At 42.9% G+C, this 22,213-nt stretch overlaps 1 protein-coding gene across 6 annotated transcripts in view; it reads left to right on the top strand.

Annotated features, from left to right (window-relative positions):
* The window catches only part of TSPAN4 (tetraspanin 4), a 338,400-nt gene that overhangs the window by 156,807 nt on the left and 159,380 nt on the right, over positions 1-22,213 (top strand). For 3 of the 6 annotated variants that reach the window (XM_031553462.1, XM_019615427.2, XM_003206308.4), the window contains one exon: positions 711-790. In XM_031553462.1, coding sequence (XP_031409322.1) covers positions 728-790 — 63 coding nt within the window. In that variant the 5' untranslated portion in view covers positions 711-727. Of the gene's footprint in view, positions 1-17; positions 120-146; positions 791-22,213 lie in introns of those variants that run through there. The other 3 variants (XM_010711140.3, XM_019615424.2, XM_010711139.3) reach the window with 3 other exon arrangements.

The following is a 22,213-nucleotide window of genomic DNA, read 5'->3' as shown; positions in this document are numbered from 1 at the left end:
CACACCCGCCGGCCCCGTGCGCTGTCTGCTCCGCGTGCGGCATGTGGAGCTGGGGGGTTGTATGGCATTTGCGATCCGAGCGAGATCACGCTTCCTTTTTTTAAAATCCCTTGCTTTGGGTACAGTATATCTCTCTGTCTTTTCTTCTTTGGTAGCGGGGGGGGGCCGGGGGGACCCGCTGTGACGCCGGAGGGAATGGTTACTTGTGCAGAAGTCTTTTTCACGCGGAAGCACGCCGCTCCCTAACTCCTGGCTAAGCAGCCTCCAGTTCTCCAACTTTGCTGCCATAAAGCCCGTGCAACTCCTTGACAGGATGGCAGACAAAAGAACAGCTGGTGCAAAGCAGTAGGGGATTGCTGGCAAGGAGGAGGAAAGGAAACCGCAAAGCTTTTACCCGCGCCCCCGACACCTGACGGTTGTCAGAGCAGCAGCTGCGACGGGACGAGCCGGAGCCACCATGCGCAGGTCCAGCACCGATGAGTCCACCTACCACCGGAGCCCGTCCCTGGACAGCAAGGATTACAGTTTCCCAAATGGCGCTTTCCGTCGTTACAGCAGCATGTATGGCGGCCAGTTTGGGGCTGCCAGCAACTCTTTTTTTGGATTCCACACCAACCCGGGCCCTAAGGCCACCAAGGCTAAGTACACGTCCCCCAAGGGAAACAAGTACGTTGTCTTTTACCTGGATCTCTCATTTATTTTTCTCCTAGAACTGAAGAGGTGCAGCATGGCTCACAACTGCCTGCAGTGTATCAAGTACCTAATGTTTGTCTTCAACCTTCTCTTCTGGGTGAGTACATGTGTGAAACTGCGAGACGGTTGTACTTCTGTCTGTTTACGAAGATAGAAAGTAAACTTGTTGTTGCTTTTGTGCTCAAAAGTTTGAACTTGAAAGTTGAGCAAGATGGTGGCTAGGGTAGCCTTTCTTTGGCCTCCTTAACTGGTGTGGGTGACCTACTGAGGTTTTCTTCACCCTTTCATTTCATGCTCTTCAGCTTTTTTGCACCAAGCTTTTGTTCTTGGATGGACTTGCCCCAAAAGTCATGCATGGTCTCAGAGAAGTCACTGAGGCCATTCATGAGTGTGAAGTTGAGCGCTTGCTGACGTCCACCACTATAGCAGGGATGGCGAGCTTGGTTCATCTAAGTGCTATTGCCTGTATCTGAAATCTCCAGGCACTTGCTCTCTGTCCTATCCAGCAATGGGTCCTAGCGTTGCCACGTGGCTCTGAGAAGTGGAGAGAAACCTCACTTCTTCTGGGGCTGCAGCTCTGTGACAGGAGCTCATCAACTCAGCGTGAGGTGTGCGTGTGTCAGCAGGGCACCATGATGGAACATAGAAGCATGCAGCGTTACATCACTGTTGTGATAAATGAGGTGGCTGTCAGTAGCAGGGTGGTCGGACACTTCACTGCCACAAACAGGAGCACGGGCTGCAGAAGGAGACTGCAGGAGCTTGGCGATGGGTGCAGCTATAAATGCTGTTTGCCATGTAAGAATAGGGTGTAAAGTCATTGCTCAGAGAGTGAAGAGACTTTTAGCACAGAAAACTGCCCATCCAGATTTGGGAGTCTGCTCTGAGGCCCCTGGGAGGTGCCTTAGAACATCTCATCCCTCCACAGAGCACAGAGGTTTGTTAACATGCTAAGGGAAATGGGGGTGTTGCAAAGTGACAGCCCTCTGTCCTGGCACTTCGGGAGGGGGGGGTGTTTGCAGATGGATGTCACCACGTCATGGCTATTGATGCTCTGTGCTCTCAGAAATTGTCAGAGGGCTGCGGAGGGCTGCGTAAGATTGAAGAGGCTGTTCTCTAGCTTGCACTGCTGTACAGCTATTTAAAAGCAGGCATGCTGCAGTGCTGGTGCATCAGGGAACACAAGGCGTGGGCAACTTCTGCTGGCCCGAGTCATGCCAAGGAGCTCAGTGTGATAAAGTAACATAAGTCTGCTGAATTGGCACAGTAGTAACTAACCAGAGTTGTGCGGTACGAGGAGGTTGCTGTCTTTAATCCTCTGTTTGCTGGTAAGGAGGCATGTCGATGAGGCTGTTGTCTGTCTCTGGTTGCTTCTGGTTTCTAAAAATCATCCAATACTTATTCTACCTTACTCCAGAGCCTTCTGAAAAAGGCAAAAAAAACCACCTAGTCCACCTAGTTTTCATGCTCTTTTAAGCCTTGTCTCCAGTCAAGATTATAACTGTCAGCTAGCTGAAGTGTGTGCTGGAGAAATGCACTCGGATGGTGGTGTGAATAGCTCTTTTCAGGACTGTGCGTGGCACAGCCACAGAGGATGTTCGCTGCATTCTGATTTCTTTTACAATATTCATCTTCCACTGAAGCATATGCGTGTGATGTGAAAAGGTGCTGCTGTGAGTAATGTCTGCGTATTTACAGAAGGAAGATCACACATGGTAGTGTATCTCTGGCATGCTGTTCAGTAGGGGAGCCTTAATCTTTTAAGAAAGAAAGAAAGGTTTTTCCTTCCCCTGAAACTATCAAAGCTATTCTCAAATGCCTGAAGGGAGAGAAAAGACACAAGTCCCAAAAAGAGACGATGACCACGTGTGAACTGGGTTCTCCCTGAACCAAAGTGTACAAGCAGGGAAACGAGTGGGTGGTGTCAAACACTGCAGCACGATCAGTGGTTTGCTTCCCTCTCACATGCTACCTGCACAGCAGGAGTGATTGATGATGATCGTGTCCAAATGAGGTTTGCACAGCGTGTAGTTATAATAGATGCAGCTTTTTACCTTCTCACACTGGAGAAAGCAACTGAGAAGAGATTATTTTTAAAAGTATTAGTTTAAGCTGACTTGTCTTTTGTAAAAGAAGAGAAGAAGTCTATTTTTAATGATCAAAAGTCTTGGAACGATTACAGGTTGATGATGCTGTTGTTGTTTTTCAAGTTGATGTCAGTTATCTGTCAGCTTTTACTTTCTGTGCAATTAAGGGAGAAGCAGCTCTGCCAGAACACAGGATTGCTCTTTGCTTACACGCTTACCAAAGAACTTTTGCTGTTTTATCCTGCTTCCCCTTTTACCCTTCTCTAGGTAGCTGGGTAGTAACAATCAATGGAAAGTAAGAGGATAAATTACTTCTTTCATGCTCCAAATAAAAGCTGTGGTTATTTCCATGTTTAAAGCACAGCCATTACATTAAATGAATTAAATGCCTTTTACAGATTGCTCCTGATTTTTATTCTGTTATGGCAAAATGCTTTGATTTTCTTCACAAAGCATGCTTCTATTTTCTTTCTCCTGTTCCCATTCATTAACTCCAGTCAATTTTGTGCATCTTCATAGCCTATTTCACTCAGAGGGTGGTGAGGCACTGGAACAGGTTGCCCAAGGAGGCTGTGGATGCCCCATCCCTGGAGGCATTCAAGGCCAGGCTGGATGTGGCTCTGGGCAGCCTGGTCTGGTGGTTGGCGACCCTGCGCATAGCAGGGGGTTGGAACTAGATGATCATTGTGGTCCTTTTCAACCCAGGCCATTCTATGATTCCCCAGCACTACCAACTATCTTTCCTGCAGTGGGACAGAAGAATAGACCTCAGTCCTGTGCAACTCCAGCAGGACTGACTCTGTGTTTCTGAGATGATCCTTCATTATAAATCTGGTGATTCTGTATGAAGCAAAATCCCAGAGCCCTTGATTTTTAAATCTTCCTGGCGAGCTTTATTGGATTAGGTGCTGCGCTCACGTTGTAAAACTTTTACAGGCTGTCATATAAAATAGAGCAAATTTCTCCTCCCCTTTCTGGCTGTTGAAGGCAACACAGAGCTCTTTCATGAATGTCAGAGGCTGAGGTGCCTTCACAGTGTTGGTGCTGAATATGTCCAAGAATAGCTCTCTTCAGAGAGTCCTGCAGAACTTAGGGGCAGCGCATTTATGGCTACCATGGGCTATGAAGGTACTGGGACGTGGACAAGACATTATTAGCCAGCAGCACTGCCGCTATGATGGGAATTGCCATTCAGAGGCTGTTTCCTGGAGTCCTGCCAGATGCAGAGCTGCCATCCTTGTATCACTGCTCTGCTTTGCAAGCTCTGAGGATGACTTTTGTCACCTGATACAGAAGAGTTGCTTGATTTATTTGTTGCTATAAACTTCCATTTTCTTTTGTTGAATTGCTAAAACCGCTGGGACTAAAGACAGCATCAGGTGATCTCAAAGCAGAATGCTTTTATTTCATAATGAAATATTTGTATTTCGCTGTGAAGTACTTGAGGAAGAACATCTTTTTTCCTCACATTCTGTCCTCCAAACATCCAGAGATGCTTTATGACAGTCAGTAAAGCGAATTGTACTTTTATTGTGCTTATAATCCAAGGTTCTGCTTGCCTTCTCTTTTTAGAAAAAAATATTTTTGGTAAAAAGAATTAAGTTGTATCTTAAGGGCTGTGAGAGTGCTATAGAAAGAAAGATGTCATCTCCTTAATCCGCCTTGGTTTATGCCAGCATTCCTACTTTCTTTGACTTGTAACTCCCAAACTGCTCTGAAGGGCAATGCACAGAAGTGCACTGATTGATGTTTCCAGTGGTGCTTGCTCTCCTTAGAAATCCTGTGCTAGAGAAGACCATCTAAATTGGTAGCAATTTGTCCATCAAAGAATTGAATGCCTATATCTGACTCTTCAGATAATACTCTAGGCTAATAGAGAAATTCAGTAAAGCACAAGATTTTTCAAAGTTCTGTTGTAGAAAGATTGGCATATACAGAGAAGACAGCAATAAAATGACAAGAGGCAAAGAAGTTTGAAATGTATCATTCCCCATTTCTATGTCTCGTCTCCTTTCCACTGTTAAAATGTAGTAGAGTTGTATGCACTATAAGGAACTCCACGTCTTCAGAATGGTGAGCGAAGAGATCCTCCCGTTCCAGCAGGTAAGGTCTCCAGGAGTCAAGGAAATGTGTTCCTGTGGCTTGAAGACTTGTATGGTCTGCAGACCACTGAGCACAGAGCAGCTGAAGCTTTGCTTTCCATCTTACTGCTATAAGAGATGAGGCAAGGCGCTTACTGTTTTGAGGTGCTCATTGTTCGCTGCTTTGTTTTACCATTCAGTCCCTAGAAAATTCTCAGCTGATCCAGTCTTGAGATGCTGCAGATCCAAAGTGGTTGGAAACAGAGCGAAGGAAGTGATAGAAGGCACGTGGGAATGGTATGGACTAGTATTTGTGTAGGAAACAAACCCCAAGAACCTATTTAATCTGGCTCCAGTGATGAGCTGCAGGGCTCTTGCTCTGGCTTTGCAGCTATTTGATGGTTTGTGAACCATGGTTTAGAAGGTTCTGTACTAATGTGTGCTGCTGGCCTGTTGCACTAGCACTGCTGCCAGCAGCCTAGCTTTATTACTTGGATGCCATGGGAAAGAAGAAGGAGAAATGAAAGTGAGAAGTCCTTCATTAATGGCATTGTTTTCTATCCTTGTACTTCAAGTGTTCATGGGTATCTCATGTAAGAACTGTGTGTGTGCTGATGATATCTAGAGGGCTGCACGCAGCAGAACAGCGTGCAGGGCAGCGTGTACTCCCAGCAGCAGGAGGAAGGAACTTGGTCTGAAAATACCCCATGAAGCACTGGATGGTTCTTGAGCACCCCTGGCCAGGTGTGGCTGCTGGTTTGAGGCAGAGGGGTGTTTTGGCATTTGTGTATCTTGTTGTGATAGTCTGTGACAAATAAAAATGTAATTGAACAGCAGCACAGGCTTTACTCCTATGCATTGAATATGTGGGAGGTTTACCCCAGAATGCCATTTTCTCTACCTACCTCCCAGCAGCTGATTCTCCTTTGTTATTTACCTCCTCCAGGAGCTGCTCAGTCTCTGACTGACATCTTATCTCTGCCTCTGACTTTGTGAAGGCTCTCCAAGGATGTATTTTAAGGAGCATTGCTTTTAAAGATAGGAAACTCATTTGATATGGGAATTACAGACTTCAAAAAATGGCAGCGCTGTGAGAAGCAGAACTGTTGAGAACTGATACAAGTGAGAGAGAGATGATTGTATTACCTGGTGTCTGATTTATATGAACAGCAATTAGAGCTTTTTCCATAGCAGTGCTATTCATACTGTCTCTTTTCTGGGTAGATTCTGATGTCTAATAGGGGTTGGGGATCATGCTGGAGCTTTATCTCCCGGTGAAGGCATTGCTAAGGCATTCACTGCCTAAATGCATATCTTCTCATAAACTTTGGGAAGTCAGTGACTTTGAAAGGCTGTGTATCTGTCAAATCAGGCTGGCAATGACAAATGGACTTGCAAGTTATTTGTGAGATGCACAGCCAACAGTTCAATTTTATAATCTTCTTTCCCCTAGGAAACCAGGTTAGGAAGGCTCTTAACAGAGTAGGAAAAAAAAAGCCTTAAAGTTGGCTGTATATTAGATACCACCTTCAAACTGCCCACTGTGGGCCAGCTTCTGCTTCCAGCTTCTGCTCCCGTTGCTCATGAGTAAGAGTAGCTTCGGCTTTGCTGACGTACTGATGTGTTTTTTGGCCACAAGTATTGGTAAGGACTAAGCACCTAGCCTTGTAAGATTTGCAGTCCAATCTATCCGCTGTATCTAATTCAGACTTAGTACAAAGCCATGGAAACCCAGCAGTGGATAAAGCCCCAGGATATGACATGTTATAGTTGTACAGAAACTGTCCTTTTAAAGCAATGAGTGAAAGGGCTGCAAATGTTATTCCCTCCTTTGGACAGTGACTAATGTTAAATCTGTTCCAGCCAATACAGAGCTATACAGAGTAAAGCAAAAGGCAGATGAGATCATTACCATCGTTCTCAGTTTCCAGACACTGCTGTTTCAAACACAGTTAACCATGATTTAATGAATTAAATTAATTAATGTATTAACTATGTATTAATACTGCTATGCAATTTATTTATTTAGAATCCAACTTTTGCTTAAGATAGCAAATCCACAAAAGTCATTGTATGAATAACATAAAATATGTTTAAGATATGTACAGACATTTCTCTGGACTATTAATAGTATGAAGAGATCAGCGCTAGGTCAGAATGAAATGGGGAGTTGGATGGAATGAAATCTGCGTACTCATGAAGATTGGAGTCAGTAAATTGTGTTTCTTAGTACTGTCCTGTAATTGTTTCTCCAGGAAATGTTTGACTGTCACAGGATGCAACAGAAGCAAATGAAATTGAAATTGCAGTCTGTAATTAGACTGTCATACTCTAACGCATCTTAAATCTGTCTTCAATAGAAAAACTAACACCCTCCAGAAAAGCCTCCCAACCTGCTTCAAGTGTGAATGCATGCAGAGGTTTATAATTTAGCGCGATACAACTGAGACTTGCTCTAAGGATGCCGTATATTTCAAATGGTAATTTAGGCAAGGCAGAAGGTTGATGTCCAAGGACAAAGGACCAGAATGACCTGGTCTTGTAAGTTTTCATACAGAGCCTTTCGAGAAGTTCAGGATTTTTTTCTGCTTGCTTTTCCAGGCTGCTACTATAGCCCTCTTTGTTGTTTCCTTAACTGTGGTACCTTTGTTTCTTCTCAGTTGCTCTCAGAATAGTGCAGCAGCAGCCACTATTGTGTCACCTTATTCTTGGAGTCCCTCTGAGCCGTACACATCAGGGTGGCTTGAGTCCAGACCAGCAAAATCCTGGTGACTAAAGCTCCCCATTTCCCTCCAGCTGTATTTTGTAAATTTCTTTCTGATTCTGGTAAATGCTACATGAGGACCATGAGAAAACAAAGCAGTGATTCACTAATGCTGATTTTGTTTGTTGCACACGTTCAGTGTGCGTGCTGCTAATTTCATGTTCTTCCTCCTCCAGCACCTCATGCTTTTATAGGATTTAGTTTGGAAAGAAGCAAAGCTCTGCTGTGGGGTCAGGAAAACCAAGCAGCCACCTGTCTTACATGCAGATGGCAATTGTGTGCTTTTTTTTTTTTTTGTATGAAGTTTACTTTCTTTTCCCTCCATGGCTTTTCTTTGTTGCAGTTGCCAACTTTAGTGATCAACAGCTGGTGCGAGGTGCAATACTCAGAATTAAAGAACTTAAGTCTCTTATTTAAAACAGGCTTAGCACTTAGGGGCAAAAATCTCATTGCCTTAATGAATGGCTGCATGGCAGGCCTACAGTGGGATTACAAAGCCGTCGCGTGAACTGTAGTTCCACCTGCAAAGCTGTGCTTGTGCCAAGAAAGCTTGTGTTCACAGGGCTTCTGTAGGCTGCAATGGCAAAACATGCTTCTGCTGGTATTATTTCCTCCCCTGCTGGAGGTGTAACTTGCTGGCAATTTCCTTCTAGCCTCCAAGGCTTAAGAAAAGCAACTCCGCACCGAGGTCAGACAGCACTGGATCCAAAGAGGCAGAATGGAGTCAGGCAAAGCAAAGGAGAATGGTGTGTTTCCTCTCTTTGCCTTTAAAGGATGATAACTCCTCCTTCACTAGAGAGGAGGAAAAGGTAGAGATTCCTTGTCGGGCTCCTGAACTGCTGGAGAACATGAGGTGGATGTTTGATCATTCTGGAAAGTAAAACTGTATTGAAAAGATTTCCAGGCAGAGTGCTACGCAAAAACAACTTGCTTTTTTGGCTGATGTCAGCTGAAGTGCCAAACGTCCTACTTGGATTGCTTCACTAAATTTAAAAAAAATGAACACAATTCACTCTGATATATGAACACAGATATCTTTTTTTCTTAGCATGTAAAATATCGCTAGTAAAAAGGGATTTTATTAGCTTAATTTATTCATTTAGTGTAGCTGTTTCCATTCCCTACATTTTTAAGATGAGGAGGGATCACTTCTCTTATCTATAGGACTAAATGTGGGCCAGAGGATTGCATTCAGTCATTTCTGCAATGGATGGCATGGGCTTCTCTTAGTAAGCAAGTCAATTGCACAGTACCCAACAAGACCTGCAGGAGAGCTTCTTTTTTTAACTGCTGGTTGTTTTGGCCTTGCTGTCTGCATGATATTTCACCACTGGCCATTGTGAAGGCATGTACCGAGTGAGATGGATTTATAGTTTTATATAAAACAGAGCTGCAAATTGTCATGGAACCATTTCAGCATCCAAAAGAAATGTTTGTTGTCTTCCAATAGCATTTTTTAAGAAAAAAATCATTGCGGGAATTATGCTTTTAGATGTGCTGATTCATGGCCATTTTTATACACTACTTTTTTTTGAGGTCCCTGGCTGACTGAAAACTGACCTTAAGTTACATTCCATGCACCGCATTGCACCTGTCAGGTTTGAAAAAGTATGGGCTGCCTTCATGTTGGCCAATAGAAAATTTGTACTCTTGTTTTGCAAGCAGCATTTATCTTGGGTTGCAGCACAAATTGTTTACTTACATGTCTGGATAAATCTTTTTGCTAATCCATTTGTGGCAGCACGGAGGGGAGCAGAGATGACATGTTTGATACCATTTTCTTCAACGGAACAATTGGAACTCTGGACTTGAATTGAGTTCCACTGCCACTTGCAATCTGTTATGAGCTCCCATCCTCGAAGGCCAGAGTTTTTAACACATCCACCATCTGCTCGGTCCTTGTTGTATTCATGCAGCATGCTTGCCTGTTTTAGAATGACTTTGCAAACTAAAATACAAAACCCAGAAATTGTCTGCACACAAGTGATGCCACTCCCAAAGGATGTACTGAGGCATCTTTGGGCATGAAAAATCAGTTGTTGTTTTACTGTTTATTTATCTATGACCCCCATCCACAAGACTTTTTCACTCTTGTACTGCACTAAGTGCTATTCTGATGCAGACATCAGGCAGTAAGAGCCTGGTGCAAACAAGGGGTCAACCTCAAGAGTTTGTTGGCTGGTCTTTCAGTGCAAAGAAAAGCAGGAGCAATTTGTGTGAGTGTGAGTCCATTCATTGTGGCTGCATGTATTAGAATCAGTATGAGCTCGTTTTAGGTTTGTTGTTTTTCCACATCTTGTTGTTGTTTCACGTCAGTGATGGGATGTAGTTTGTACCGTGGAGAACATGCTGATTATGTCTCGCAGTCTTTGGTGTCCTTGTCATCCTCTGCTGGTGACAGAAGTGATAAGGGATGCACATTTACATCTTGGTTGGTGTGCTGCAGCATGGAGCGCTCAGCAGTACTCTAGTAAGGCTGCTGCCTTCCTGGTGCTCCTTCCTTCTGAAAGCCAAAGCTGGAGGTATATAATACTGCTTGGTTCTGGTAGCCAAAGTGACTGCTTTCCTCTAGGAGTCTGCTTGCTCTACCAAAGCTTGCAGTGACCTGTTATTTAGAGTCTGGAACCTGGAAATGCTTAATGCTTTGTCACTGTAGCTGAAATCTCACTCTCCAGGATAACGCGTATCCTATTCAATTCCCTGCTTAGTATTTTTAGCACAAGCTGCTTACAGTTGCATGTCACCTTCCTGGTAATAACAGGGTGGATTTCCCTGTGCATGTGTTAGGAGTGCTGCTCCTTTTTGCAACTTCGTTCCTTTAAGTAACTTGAGAATTCTTGTGTGAAGTTATGAAACCAGCAAAAGACCCTTCATTTTAAATCTCACTGCCGCTGGTTGGAAGAATGCATGTGTATAGATATGTTGTCCTTTGTACTGGGCACTTGTACCCAATCTTTTAAGGACTCCGAAACAGGACTCACTCACTTGGAAATCTGAAATTCTCTGGCATGTTCTGCTTGAAATTGCATGTACTTAGTCTTGTTGCTCTGCTTCTACAGTTGTGCTTTTTCTTCTCATGAAGATTTTACAGCTTCTGCAATCATCCTGCTGGTGAGATCTCAGCTAGCCCCTGATGCTCCAGTGTCCCATCTGATCCCACACATACCTGCTTCTGCATTGTTTCCCTTTGCTTAGTGAGTTAATCCGTATTGCAGCGCCTCGTTTCATCCTAACTGGCAATGCTCTGTTAATTTTGTCACTCCAGCCACATGCTGAGGATTATTTTTTTTTAATCCCATCTGTAAAAGCAGAAGTACTCTGCGGCCACACGATGGCTGTGGGCTGGGGACTGTGCAGTCTTGGCACACACTTTGCTGGCTGCTGGTATAATAGGAGCTGTTAGGTTGCTCAGCAAGTTAGAGGCATCAACCCCCATTACACTCTGTAAAACAGCCATTTTTTCTCATCACAGATATCATTAACTAGTATGTATCGCTTCAGTCGCTCGATAGAGGTGTCAAATCTTCAACTGCATTACCAAACACGTCCATTTTCTGTAAACAGGAGCCCGATTTAACCCTTTTTTTCTGACTGCACAGCGGGTTCCTCACATACCCAGCACTGTAGGCAAGAGTAGTTTCATTTTGGTTTTGTCTGCAGTTACGCCCTGTCTTGCTCTGTGCCCAAATGAAGCTCCCACTCTATTGCCAAATGCTTTGTCCTTTACTTCTACACACTGCTCATAAAGTGGGGAAGCTGCAGGGGCACAGCTGGTCTCCAAATAGCTGTGGCATGTTAATTAGATGCAAACCTTTAAACCTCAGCTCTCCATGGGCTCTGCTGCAGAGCTTTTGTGACTGCTGCTATGGGAGGCAGGGCAGGCGATGGCAGAGGGCTCGGGTGGTGTTAAAGCTTTTCCCTGTGTGCTGCCTTGGGTTGTCTGGCCTGCAGGTCCCAAGCCACGTGCCCAGGGGCCATAGTTTCTCTTGCAGAGGCTGCTCTCAGGCAGCAGGGATGTGGCTTGTTCTGCTCTCTTCATCGGTGCAGCAAGTGGGAAAGAGCCCATGAGGTTTGTAGGAAATGATTAAAGCTGTCGGGGGAAAGAGGAAGGGCAGGTGATAAGAAGTTGTGTGAAAACAGATTTGAAGCATTCCTCAGTTAAACTCCTTGATCAGCGACATTTCAGAAAAGATGGCTATGAGTTCCGGTTCCAGTCTGCTCTTCTGTTGTGCCCTGCATCAGCGTCTTCTTTGCCTGGTTTTCCCCACAAGCATCCTGCTGAGAGGTACTTGACCATCAGCTGTTTTGTTGACTGATACCATTAAAAAGAAAAAGTAAGATACAAGTCTGCACATGTCCTCATGTCAGCCATTTGGTGGTATTGGCAGATAAAGCATTCTCAGAGCTCTTCAATATGATGGGTTGCTGGGAGCCCCACTCATCCTAGCACTGGTATTTGCATCAAGAGAGGTACATGCAGGTAGTGTGGAACGAGGCATTTTTCAGCATGCAAGGAAGCAGGATCCATGGGGTAAAGCTGGGCTGTATAAAAGGCACAACAAGAAGCTTCTGCAAAGTTATCAAAAGTTTGGATGCATGTTGTGGGATGTTCAGAGCATTCTGAAAGGTTTTCAGAAAGTTTTTTTGTGACAATTAAATCCTGCTGCTCCTGACTTTGTCCTGAGCAGGAAAAGTAGACGTTTTTGTTGGTTTTTTTAAATGAAGAGCTATATAGGAAGCCATTTTTGTTGCCATTCCAGGAAAGAGAAGCTGTTCAACCCAGGTGTACTTCTGTGCAGCATGCAGAATCATTTGTTGTATCCAAACAGTTTCAACGCTGCGTGCGTGTTTGTACAAGTGAGATAACTGAGTTTTTGTGAGTGGGTGTTCAATTTTGGCTAACAAGAGCCTACTTCCCTTAAAATTTGCAGTAACGAGTGACAGCTGTGGGACTTCCAGATACATCAAGTTGGAAGCTATGTTATAATGATTGTACCAGAACAGTAGGTGGTTATGGGCTTATTTTGTTCCATGGGGAAAGATACGCATCAAATTACATGAATATTAAGGGATATTAAGAGAAAATCAAATCAATTTCCTCAAAATAAATTGTATAAGAGAGGGGAGTTCTGTGACACTGTTGCTGAGACACTGTGGGTATAAAGACAGATATATAAGGAAAAAATTACTTTGCTGCAGTCATGACATAGAACTCTTTTTGATAAAAATAAATGATTCTCTCCAACATTCATTACTGGAGATAGAAAAAAAAAAAAAATTGAAATCAACAATTTCTTTGTATCATTCAATTGAAAACAGTACCCCAGACAGAGAAATAAATATATTTTGTGCTAAGAAAACCACTTGAGCACTAAAGCAATATCATCAAAAGAAGTACTTTTTTTTTTCCCTATAGATTTGCTTTAAAATGAACACGGAGAGCTCAGTCAAAGGCTCTGTGTTTGCTGGTGCTGCAGAACCTGATGCTCTGCTCCCTTGCTGGTGAAGCATTTTGTCTGTCAGATGGCTTAACTGCCTCTGAGCAGGTGTGAAGATGTAATATAGGGCAAATACACACATTGCTTTAAAAGGAGGCTTGAGTAGAAACGTGGCAATATTTTTAAGGAATGGCTTTACTTGTAGAATTTTCTTAGTTTACCTTCTGAAAATTAGAAACCAGGACTTAAATAAAATGTTATAGGTAAGATATGTAATTATTCAGCAGAGTGGTGGTTTTAACCTTTTGGAAAACAACATCTCTTTACCAACTGAATTACCTAATAGCAGCCATTCCAGGCTGTTAGGTGCTTAACAGGTGTGCCAGAAGTGCAAAAACACTGTCAAATTCTTTAGGTCTCTGTCAATTGCTTTAGGTCTCTTCCACTTAAAGAGTATAGTTAGATACCTAACCTAGGGGAAAGGAAAAAGAGAAAGGATTAAGGGGCTATTTGAAGAGCCTGGGTGTTTTAGTGCAATATGGACCTTCGTATGTGTTGGCTCTATGTTACTATATAGTATATATGGTTGGGAATGACTCAGTCACCTGTACTGGATGGTGTTGGGATAGTGGTGTTCAAAAAAACCCTACTGGTCCTTAATTGTCTGCTTTCCAATGAATTTCCAATACAGCTGAACATCTTTAAGTTCTTTTGAAGTTTTATTCAAAGTCTTTTTCTTCAGTTAAAACTTCGGATGTGTATCAGATGTGTATCTGCAGAGGATAGGAAGAGCTTTGCCCTTGAAAAAGACATTTGTGAGGTGGATTCAGGAAAGTGAGTGCACACCTCTCACCCGTCAGACTCATGTGATTCTCTTAGTAAATGTCAGGAGTGAGCCATAGCCGTGTGGTGTCATATAATCCAAGATTTATGTCCCAGGCAGATGGCTGAAGTACTTTTCAGTAGTCTGAGGTGCTCTTCTCCTAGATGTCTGATCAAAATCCTTTTTCTAAGTGAGTAATTTTTGACAATAGCAAAGCAAAATAGAGGGCTTTTGTAACACAGTAATAACCTCTTGATTGCATTCGTTGTTGGGCTTCCACCTCTGTGACTACTGCTGCACCTCTTAATGGGAGTTTATTGGGAAGACTGCGAAATAAGTTCGGTTTGCAAACCAGCTGCAGTACATTTTTGCTTCTTTATCTTGAATAATTTGTTTTTTTTTCCTTATTTATGATCTGAGAAAAAAACCACAAATCTACTATTGTACAAAATGACCTGAAGAGGAGAAATACCTTCACTGCGTCTGTGTGCATTGCTGGGCCTGCAGACATCCCTGTATCCCCCCAACAAACCCCTGCTTTGGGGGCTTGGTCTTTCTTTTGCTCTTCCTGCCTCTGTTGTCAACTTGCTGAGGCTCTGAAGTCACCCGTGCAGTTACAGGCAGGTAGGTTCATTCTTCAGATGAACATTGCAGGTCTGGAGGGAGTGCTGTCAGGGATTTTTCTCTTTTCTTATTTTTTTATACTTTCCCTGTGTCTTCAGAAGTCAAACCTAGGGCCATTGAACCTGTGGGCCTTTGTATCCCCAGCTGGGTTTTATCACCAAGGAAATGCTGCTAATGAATTGTCTCTTAGGTCTGCCACTGCCCACTTGTTTGTCTGTGTAATTGGTAGGCGTACTCTTCTGGGAAGCCCTATTGAGACTTGCTGTCTGCTTCTTTTGAAAATGATATTAATTAAGCAGGACGTTGTATTATTGGTTTGAACTTTATGGCTGCCCTTGACACTCCAGAGAGTTTGTGCAGTGATCTAGATATTGTTTATACGTGGCAGTCTTTTTATTTTTTTTTAATTACCTTTCATGCTAAGTTTTAAACAGTTCCCTCTGATCTGCTATCTATAAACCTGACAGAAGGATCATACAACTGGGAGAGTTTAATTTTGGTATGAGGCAGTGCTGAATATGCTATTTAAAATGTTTAGTCATGAGTTATTCGACCAAATTCATAAAATGGAAAGCAGCTTTACAGAAACAATGAATGTCAAAATGGAACCGTTATTTGGAAAACTGGCTCTGCTGCTCCACTTGGAGTTGAGAGTTTCAGAGGAGGAGTGTGCGATGCAGGGACAGGGACAGTGCTGTTGTGCTTAGTTCTAGTCTGTAACAAATACTTGATTCTGATCTTTTTGGCAGCATTTATCATCGAACCATAGAATTATAGAATGTCCTGGGTTGGAAAGGACCACAATGATCATCTAGTTCCAACCCCCTGCTATGTGCAGGGTCGCCAACCAGCAGACCAGGCTGCCCAGAGCCACATCCTGCCTGGCTTTGAATGCTTCCAGGGATGGGGCATCCATTTAGCATTATCAGGCTGCAAGATACTCAGTTTTTCTGCAAGCTGAAGAAGTTGATGATGTGCCTGGGGCTGCTCCTGTGAGAATTTGTATAAATATTAGAAACTTAGGGTCACTTGATTGTGAAAGCCATCTGTCTTGTCTCCAAGGGTTAAACAAACATGCCAGTTCCACTGTAGCACTACTCCTTTTAGCAATGTCTGATCTGGGTTGTAAACCAAATTCTGCTCTATTAATTGCATGGATTATGCAACTGTTGATCGCTGAGAAATTGTCACCAGCTGGGGTTGCTAGAGTTGGGTCCCCTTTCCAGCACTCTTTGCTGAAAGTTTTGAACAGCACGAAGATCTCATGTGTACATAGATGTGTATTGAGGGTGGGGGGGGGCAGGTGTGCTGGGGACCTGTGTGAGAATCTGTGCAGATCCTTCATGAATGGAGAGGGTTGTTTTCATCTGTATGCCTTACATAGCACCCTTCTTATTTATCATTTCCAAACATTTCATCATCAGTACTTATCACAGCACGTGGCTGCGCAGTGATTTTCCTCACAGCAGATCTCTGAGCAGAGCAAGTGCTGCTGCTGCAGTCTGTTCGGATGCCTGCTTGCTCCTCTGAATCACCTTGCTTCCTTCTTTTCCCAGCATTTTCCTTGTTGATTCAACTTCTTATCTTCTTCGGGAAAAAGGTCCTAGAAAAGGTTTGCTACTGCCTTTGCAGAAGTGATCTCCCATCTGAATGTTGCTCTTCTTCATCCACAGAAGTTGTTTTAAACATTTCCTTTAGATGGTTTTATTTTTATGGTTTTCATTGTGTGATTGTTCAGAATGCATGATAATTGTATTTTCAAGCCTTTTCCTTTCATTTATTTGGCATTTATTTGTCATTGCAGAAGCGTGGCTGTGCTTGATCAGACAGGCAGCTTGGCAAAGCCAGTGCCAGACGCTTGAGGAGAAGGTGCAGAGAACCTGAAATGGGCTGTCATCCCAGATATGGTTGTCTTATCTGAGGATGCTCAAACTATGTACAGGCTTGATGTGTTGATTGCACTGAAACCAGTGTGAGAAGCTCCGCAGACTCAAATAAAATCAGGCATTCATTAGTGGTTTTCCTTTTTTTTTTTTCCATGTGAGGCACTGGACACATGAAAAAATAATAACTTTTCTGAAGACAGGCGGTCTTATGCTTGAAGACTGTATAAGTCTATAGTTTAGAAGACACAGTTCCCTCTGTTCAGTCAATAATGTTATCTTGTTAGGTTACAGGGATCTTTCAGTTAGAGCAACCTTCCCAGTGGTTATGACCTATTCTGTCCTTCCCGAATAGCATCGCATTGATTTTTGTCACTCTGCCATGCTCAGGAAGTGCCTCTTTTGTCAAAGCTCTCTTATACTGCCAGGTATTCAGACTCATCTGTTTTAGGACTTGAGTTTCTCATATTGATATACAGGACCTTATTGCTTCTATTTCTGAACTTATGCCTTTTTGGCATTTCTTTTTCCCCCATAGTTTCTCAGTTCAAGACCTCCAACATCCTGAAAGCATAAAAAACGTGTCTTTTTGCTCTAATTTTTCTTGCATTTCAGCCATGGGTAATCCTGTCTGCGGTTATCTCTTGATTATTGACTCTGAATTTTACAAATTGTGTGTTCTTTGACATTGTGCAGTAGGTAACGCTTTGGCAAACAGAACCCTCTACTTATAAACCATTCAAACACATGGCGAACTTGGCCCTTAGAAGTGAGCCCTTGGCTGTGGAAGGAAGACTTTTATTGACCTCTTAATGACCGCCTGTTTTTCTGGCGTACAAGGCAACTGGTTATCTGGCACAAGCATCGTTCTGTTGGTATCATTAGTTACTGTGTTCCTCGCCTTCAGTATGTTCAGGCCTGATTTATCATAAAGCCCACATGTCTGGGGACCTGAGTCAGGTACCTGCCCACAGCAGGTCTGAACAGCACATGTTTGGTCATCACTCCAGCTTTTGTAATAGGGGTCACCACTGAAATGTTGTAGTTCTTTATGTGTAAGAGAGCTAGGCTGTGTGGGCATTTGCCCATGCTTTATTCTGTCAGACTTCAGCTGCCATCAGATGTGGTTTCACTAAACATACTCAGTCAGAGTGAAAGATGCTGGGTATTAAAATGTGTTTGAGCAGCGGTTTTGTTTGACACTGCAAAAACCAAAGACATTTCTTTACGTTTGCCGCCTCTTTTCCCAAATCCGTGCCTTCGTTAAATATCACTGATAGACATCTATTCAAGAAGCAGCAATTAGGCACATTCATTTGGTAAGGCAACGAGTTCCTGATCGAGCAAAATGCTGCACGTCTGCAAAGTTCCAGGTCGTGCAAGGACTGCCAGCTTTTAAGAAACACTGGTGTTGTCTTCAGCTGTCCATATCTGCCTTCCCATGTTGTTGAAGACTATGTTGCTCAGCGAACTAAAATACTGTAGTCTTATAATGGAATATAGATGAAAGGGGAAAAAAAAAGTATTTTTTAATATAGGTCCCAAATGAGGGAATCACATTGCCAAAAACTATTTTTTTCCCACCTTTATCAATCTCTCAAATAAAAAGACACTTCTTCTTCCAATTGTGCCTCAGTTACATACTTAGACTATCATGGCTCTGTAACCCTTTTATTATATTACAGTAATGCTCCAATTCTCTACAGGCAGATAAATTAATGCAAAAGCATCCCTGCAAACATATATGACATAAAGTGAAGCCCCCGGGGGACTCATCCAGGTTTGCTATAAGCATGGCAGTGGCTTGGGGAACATCCTCCTTCCTTCGTTTTTCCAAGATTGCTGCCTGAAGGATGACAGAAGAAAAAAACTTGCAGATGTTTTCTGCATTAAGTAAAGAGCTTTCTCCATGAATTTATATCTTCTGTAGCTTTTTATGATTCAATTATGAGTTGTGTTCGGGTTATATTTTGTAATTAGAGGACAGAACAGATGGCACACCTCTCTTTAAAGTGATGTGTAGAGTAACCCACAGTGCGTGGTGCTTGCTGTCTTGCTCACCAGATCTGGAAGAAAACTTGCACTTGTTTTCTCAGCCTTGCTGTGCCGGATCTTTACATGGAAACTGTTAGCAGAAACTTTCACCATATCTCACTTAATGACAGGAGCGCTTCTGCTGCTATTTGAGTTAACAAACTTAATCTAAGTTGAAGTAGCTGGGGGAGGGCATCAGGAAACATCAAATACCATGAACAGCAGCATCCTTCTAAGAGACTGTCAAGTGACCGGTTCAGCAGCAGAGGGACCAGTGGGCCATTAGAAAGGAAAGCTTTGGCCAGAACATAATCTTAGTTTAGAGCATTCCAGAGATTCCCTAAGTGGGTCCCTTAGTAAAAGAGTGATCTTGATCCTTGATGAATTTCAGCATGAGGTGTGTCTTCACCACCACTTCAGTGTCCTCTACTTCTGAGGTCATACGGAATTTTTCTTTCCTTTTGTTCTGCTGAATTGCTTTGTTCCCTGAAATAGATGCAGGCAGGACTCCATTACGACTTAAGGTAAGATGACACAGATGAAGCATTTGCTTCAGCAAATGTCTGCTAATGAAATATTTGCTTTTACTGTAAGAGTTGTTTTCAGTCTTCCTACAGAGAAAATGTAACAGAACTGATGTGGTATCGGGTGCAGCAGTACCCCATCTTTGCTTTTTGTAAGTGGTGCCAAGTGGGCACTCATTGCAGAGATGCAGACACATTCCATTTTGGTGTAAACAAGAGCAAAGAAGTGTGAGGTATCAGTGGAAAATGTTCTGATGTGGAGTTCCTTGGAGTCCTTTCCCTTATCATCCTTCCAAGAGAGTTTATATGACTCTGGCTCTAGGTCTAGACAAGTGTAGCACCTGACAGGCAGATAGGATTTATTACCAGAGGTGCATTCTGAGTTTACCTATGGGATAAAATTGAGGACAGTTTTGAAGCCTTGTTTTTTCACTTCCTCTTCAAAGGCTACTTGTTTTTCTGTTGCCCTAGCATTAATCTAGCTGTTTCATCATCCTCCATCTATTCCCCTGCCTATATTCTGTATCTTTCTAACAGCAGTTGTAGTCTGTAAAGTCCATGTTAGGATCACTGTGAGAATTCAGAATTGTGCTATTCTGCAGTCTTCTTGTCTCCTTTCTTCTGCTTCATTAATTTCCCTCTTGTTTTCTTCCCTTTGGCCAATCCTTCTCTTGTATTCAATCTTCTGCTTTTTAATAAGCATGCAAATACTGGCCTTACAGTGAGGAGGGAGTTGGACCAGATGATAATCTCTATCATTATATTCACTGGAAACCATCCCACGGAATCCACCATTAGAGTTCTGAATCATAATTCTTTTGTGTGGACATTCCCACATTTTCACTTTCATGTCACCATATGATGGCCTCATTAAAAGACAAAAAGTCTCAAACCTGGAATTTCGAGGTGTTTCCTTGATGGCATCTTGAATTAACAACCATAATGTTTGGTTTGCTGCATCTGCCTGTATTTATTAGCATTCTTTATATCGTTCTGGTTAAAATTTAAGCCTCTGATGCATGGTCAAATTATCATGTCAGCTGACTGCTGATGATAATATAGTCTTATGGTGTGTTTAAACTAACTCCATTTAGCTTCACCCGTAATGAAAAATTCATGTTTCTTGCAGTGACTGTTGCTGAAAGCATACAGCAGCATCACAGCAGATGAACTGACAAATGACAGTGTTGTTGTGGAGTGAGACCTTAGCTTAAAGGTACTGGGTTAGGGATTCTAACTCAAGCAGGGTCAGGCTTTCTCTGACCAGATTTCTAGGTTTAGCTCATATTTTTCTTACCTGAATTGAATACTGCTGTGTTCAGTTGATGTTCCTATTGATTTCTGTGATTTATTTAGTAGGAATTACTAACTCACGTGACAAGACCAAAGTTTGGTCTGACAGCAATAGAGACTTCTCCCCCAGCCCCTCCTTTGAGCTCAAGACTAATGGTGCTTTCCTCTGAAAGTAAAATGTTATTGGCTGTGTAAGATAGCAGTTTTGCCAGAGACTCCTCACTCAAACTGCTTGATCTTGTTACTTTCTAGCCCCGAAACACTTAATATACATTCTTAGTGAAAAATCTGCCTCAGATTATTCTTAGCCTTGGGCTGAAAGCTACAAGAAATTCATAAAGAGGACATGGTTTGGAGGCCAGGTGACGTGCCCCATGACCCCTTCCCTTAGAGAGCTTTAGTGGTAGAAGTGTCCCAGCCGTATAATTGTATTCACAAATTGCCCTGCTGCTTCCAGGCAAATAGACTTTTTTTCCCCCCAGCAGCACTGCACTTATTATCCTCTTCCATTCTTATTCTTCTCTAGGGCAGGAAGGGGAAAAGGTTGTAGCAGCATTTCAGGCTGATGTTCCTATGGCTCTAAGAACTATGTTTTGTCAACTGCTCTCTGAGATCCAGTCTTTTTAAATAACGAATTCTGGGGTTATGAGGCGCTGAGGGAAGAGAAGAGTGTTTCAATGATTAATATCACTGCTGGGCACCAGGATGTCAGATGGCTGCTGCAAATGAGATTACAAAAAGTGGAGACGGAGGCCAGTTTTCTGCTGGGTGCCCAAGGGAAAAAAAGCCAGGTTTTTAAAGGTATTGAGGAACCAAAATATAAAGCACATATCTCCGTGTCTGCATGCAGGTTTAGGTGCTTAATGATTTCAGATACACAAACCAACTGCTTTTCTCTCTTTTCTTAATATCCAATAGTGATTACAGAGCTAAGTAATACCTTTGATTTTAATGAAACCTGTTCCCTTCTTATGGTGAGAAATCAGCAGGAAAAATATCCCCGTTATTGTAAAAGTAGGCAAAACTGCTCGGATGCGGATGAGGAGCGTGAGAAGTCAGATCTCTGGCCATGTGCATGGCTGTTGTGGTCATGAAGGCCACGATACTCCTCTGAGTTACTCACAGAGGCTCTGGTGCACAGTGTGAGTGGGATGGTGAGGTTCACTTACATCGATACCTCTCAGGAGCACACCACCTGTGTCTTCAGGGTTTATCTGGGAGAGCGCAGATTGCAAGAGGTGGTAATGGAACAGCACCCTGTTTGCATTATGAAGTTGTTAAAGAGGTTGGAAGTGACTTTTATTGATGTCTTCTATTTTCAGCAAGTAATCAGAACCAATTTATTCTCCTTGATAGGATATTGTACAAAAAGGTGAAGGAGAGGCAGCCTAAGGATACGCAAAGCATCCTCCTGAGGATATTTCCCTGATATCCCAAACATGATTTATTGACCATTTGTGTAGTTTACAGTTCTCTTCTTTCTCTTCTTATTCTTAAAGCTGAACTAATAAATATTGCTACTGGTCTGGGTGCTGGTAGTATTGTAGGCTACGAGGATGTGATTATAACCACAGCCTGTGCCCAGGAAGCTGACCTACCTTCCACAGCAGGAAATCTGTAAAGGTGACAGATTGTTAAATTAAATAGCAGGCATTTGTGTAGGAGTATGATGCCCTTCAAATAGTTAATTAACCATTGAACCCCTATACTTAATTAACCACTGAATTCCTGGTGTCTTCCTGCCAGTTGGAAACTACTTGTGGGTTTGTGAAAGAAAAATTGCCTGTGCTGCAGTTTTACCTGGACCTGGCAGATGTGGGGCTGCTCAGCTCCCTAGAGGAAAAACACTGTTCTCTGCCTCATTACATTCATTAAACTCTGTACAGACCTTAAGTGCCTGCAAGAGTGCTAGGTGCTCAATCCTGCTCTGTTTCCTTTGCAGAAGTCATTTTCTGAGCTCTGGTGCTCT

This window comes from Meleagris gallopavo, chromosome 5 (genome assembly GCF_000146605.3).
Source record: "Meleagris gallopavo isolate NT-WF06-2002-E0010 breed Aviagen turkey brand Nicholas breeding stock chromosome 5, Turkey_5.1, whole genome shotgun sequence".
NCBI classification, from domain to species: domain Eukaryota; kingdom Metazoa; phylum Chordata; class Aves; order Galliformes; family Phasianidae; genus Meleagris; species Meleagris gallopavo.
Note: the sequence above shows the minus strand (reverse complement) of the source record. Positions and strands in the feature narration are given on the sequence as shown.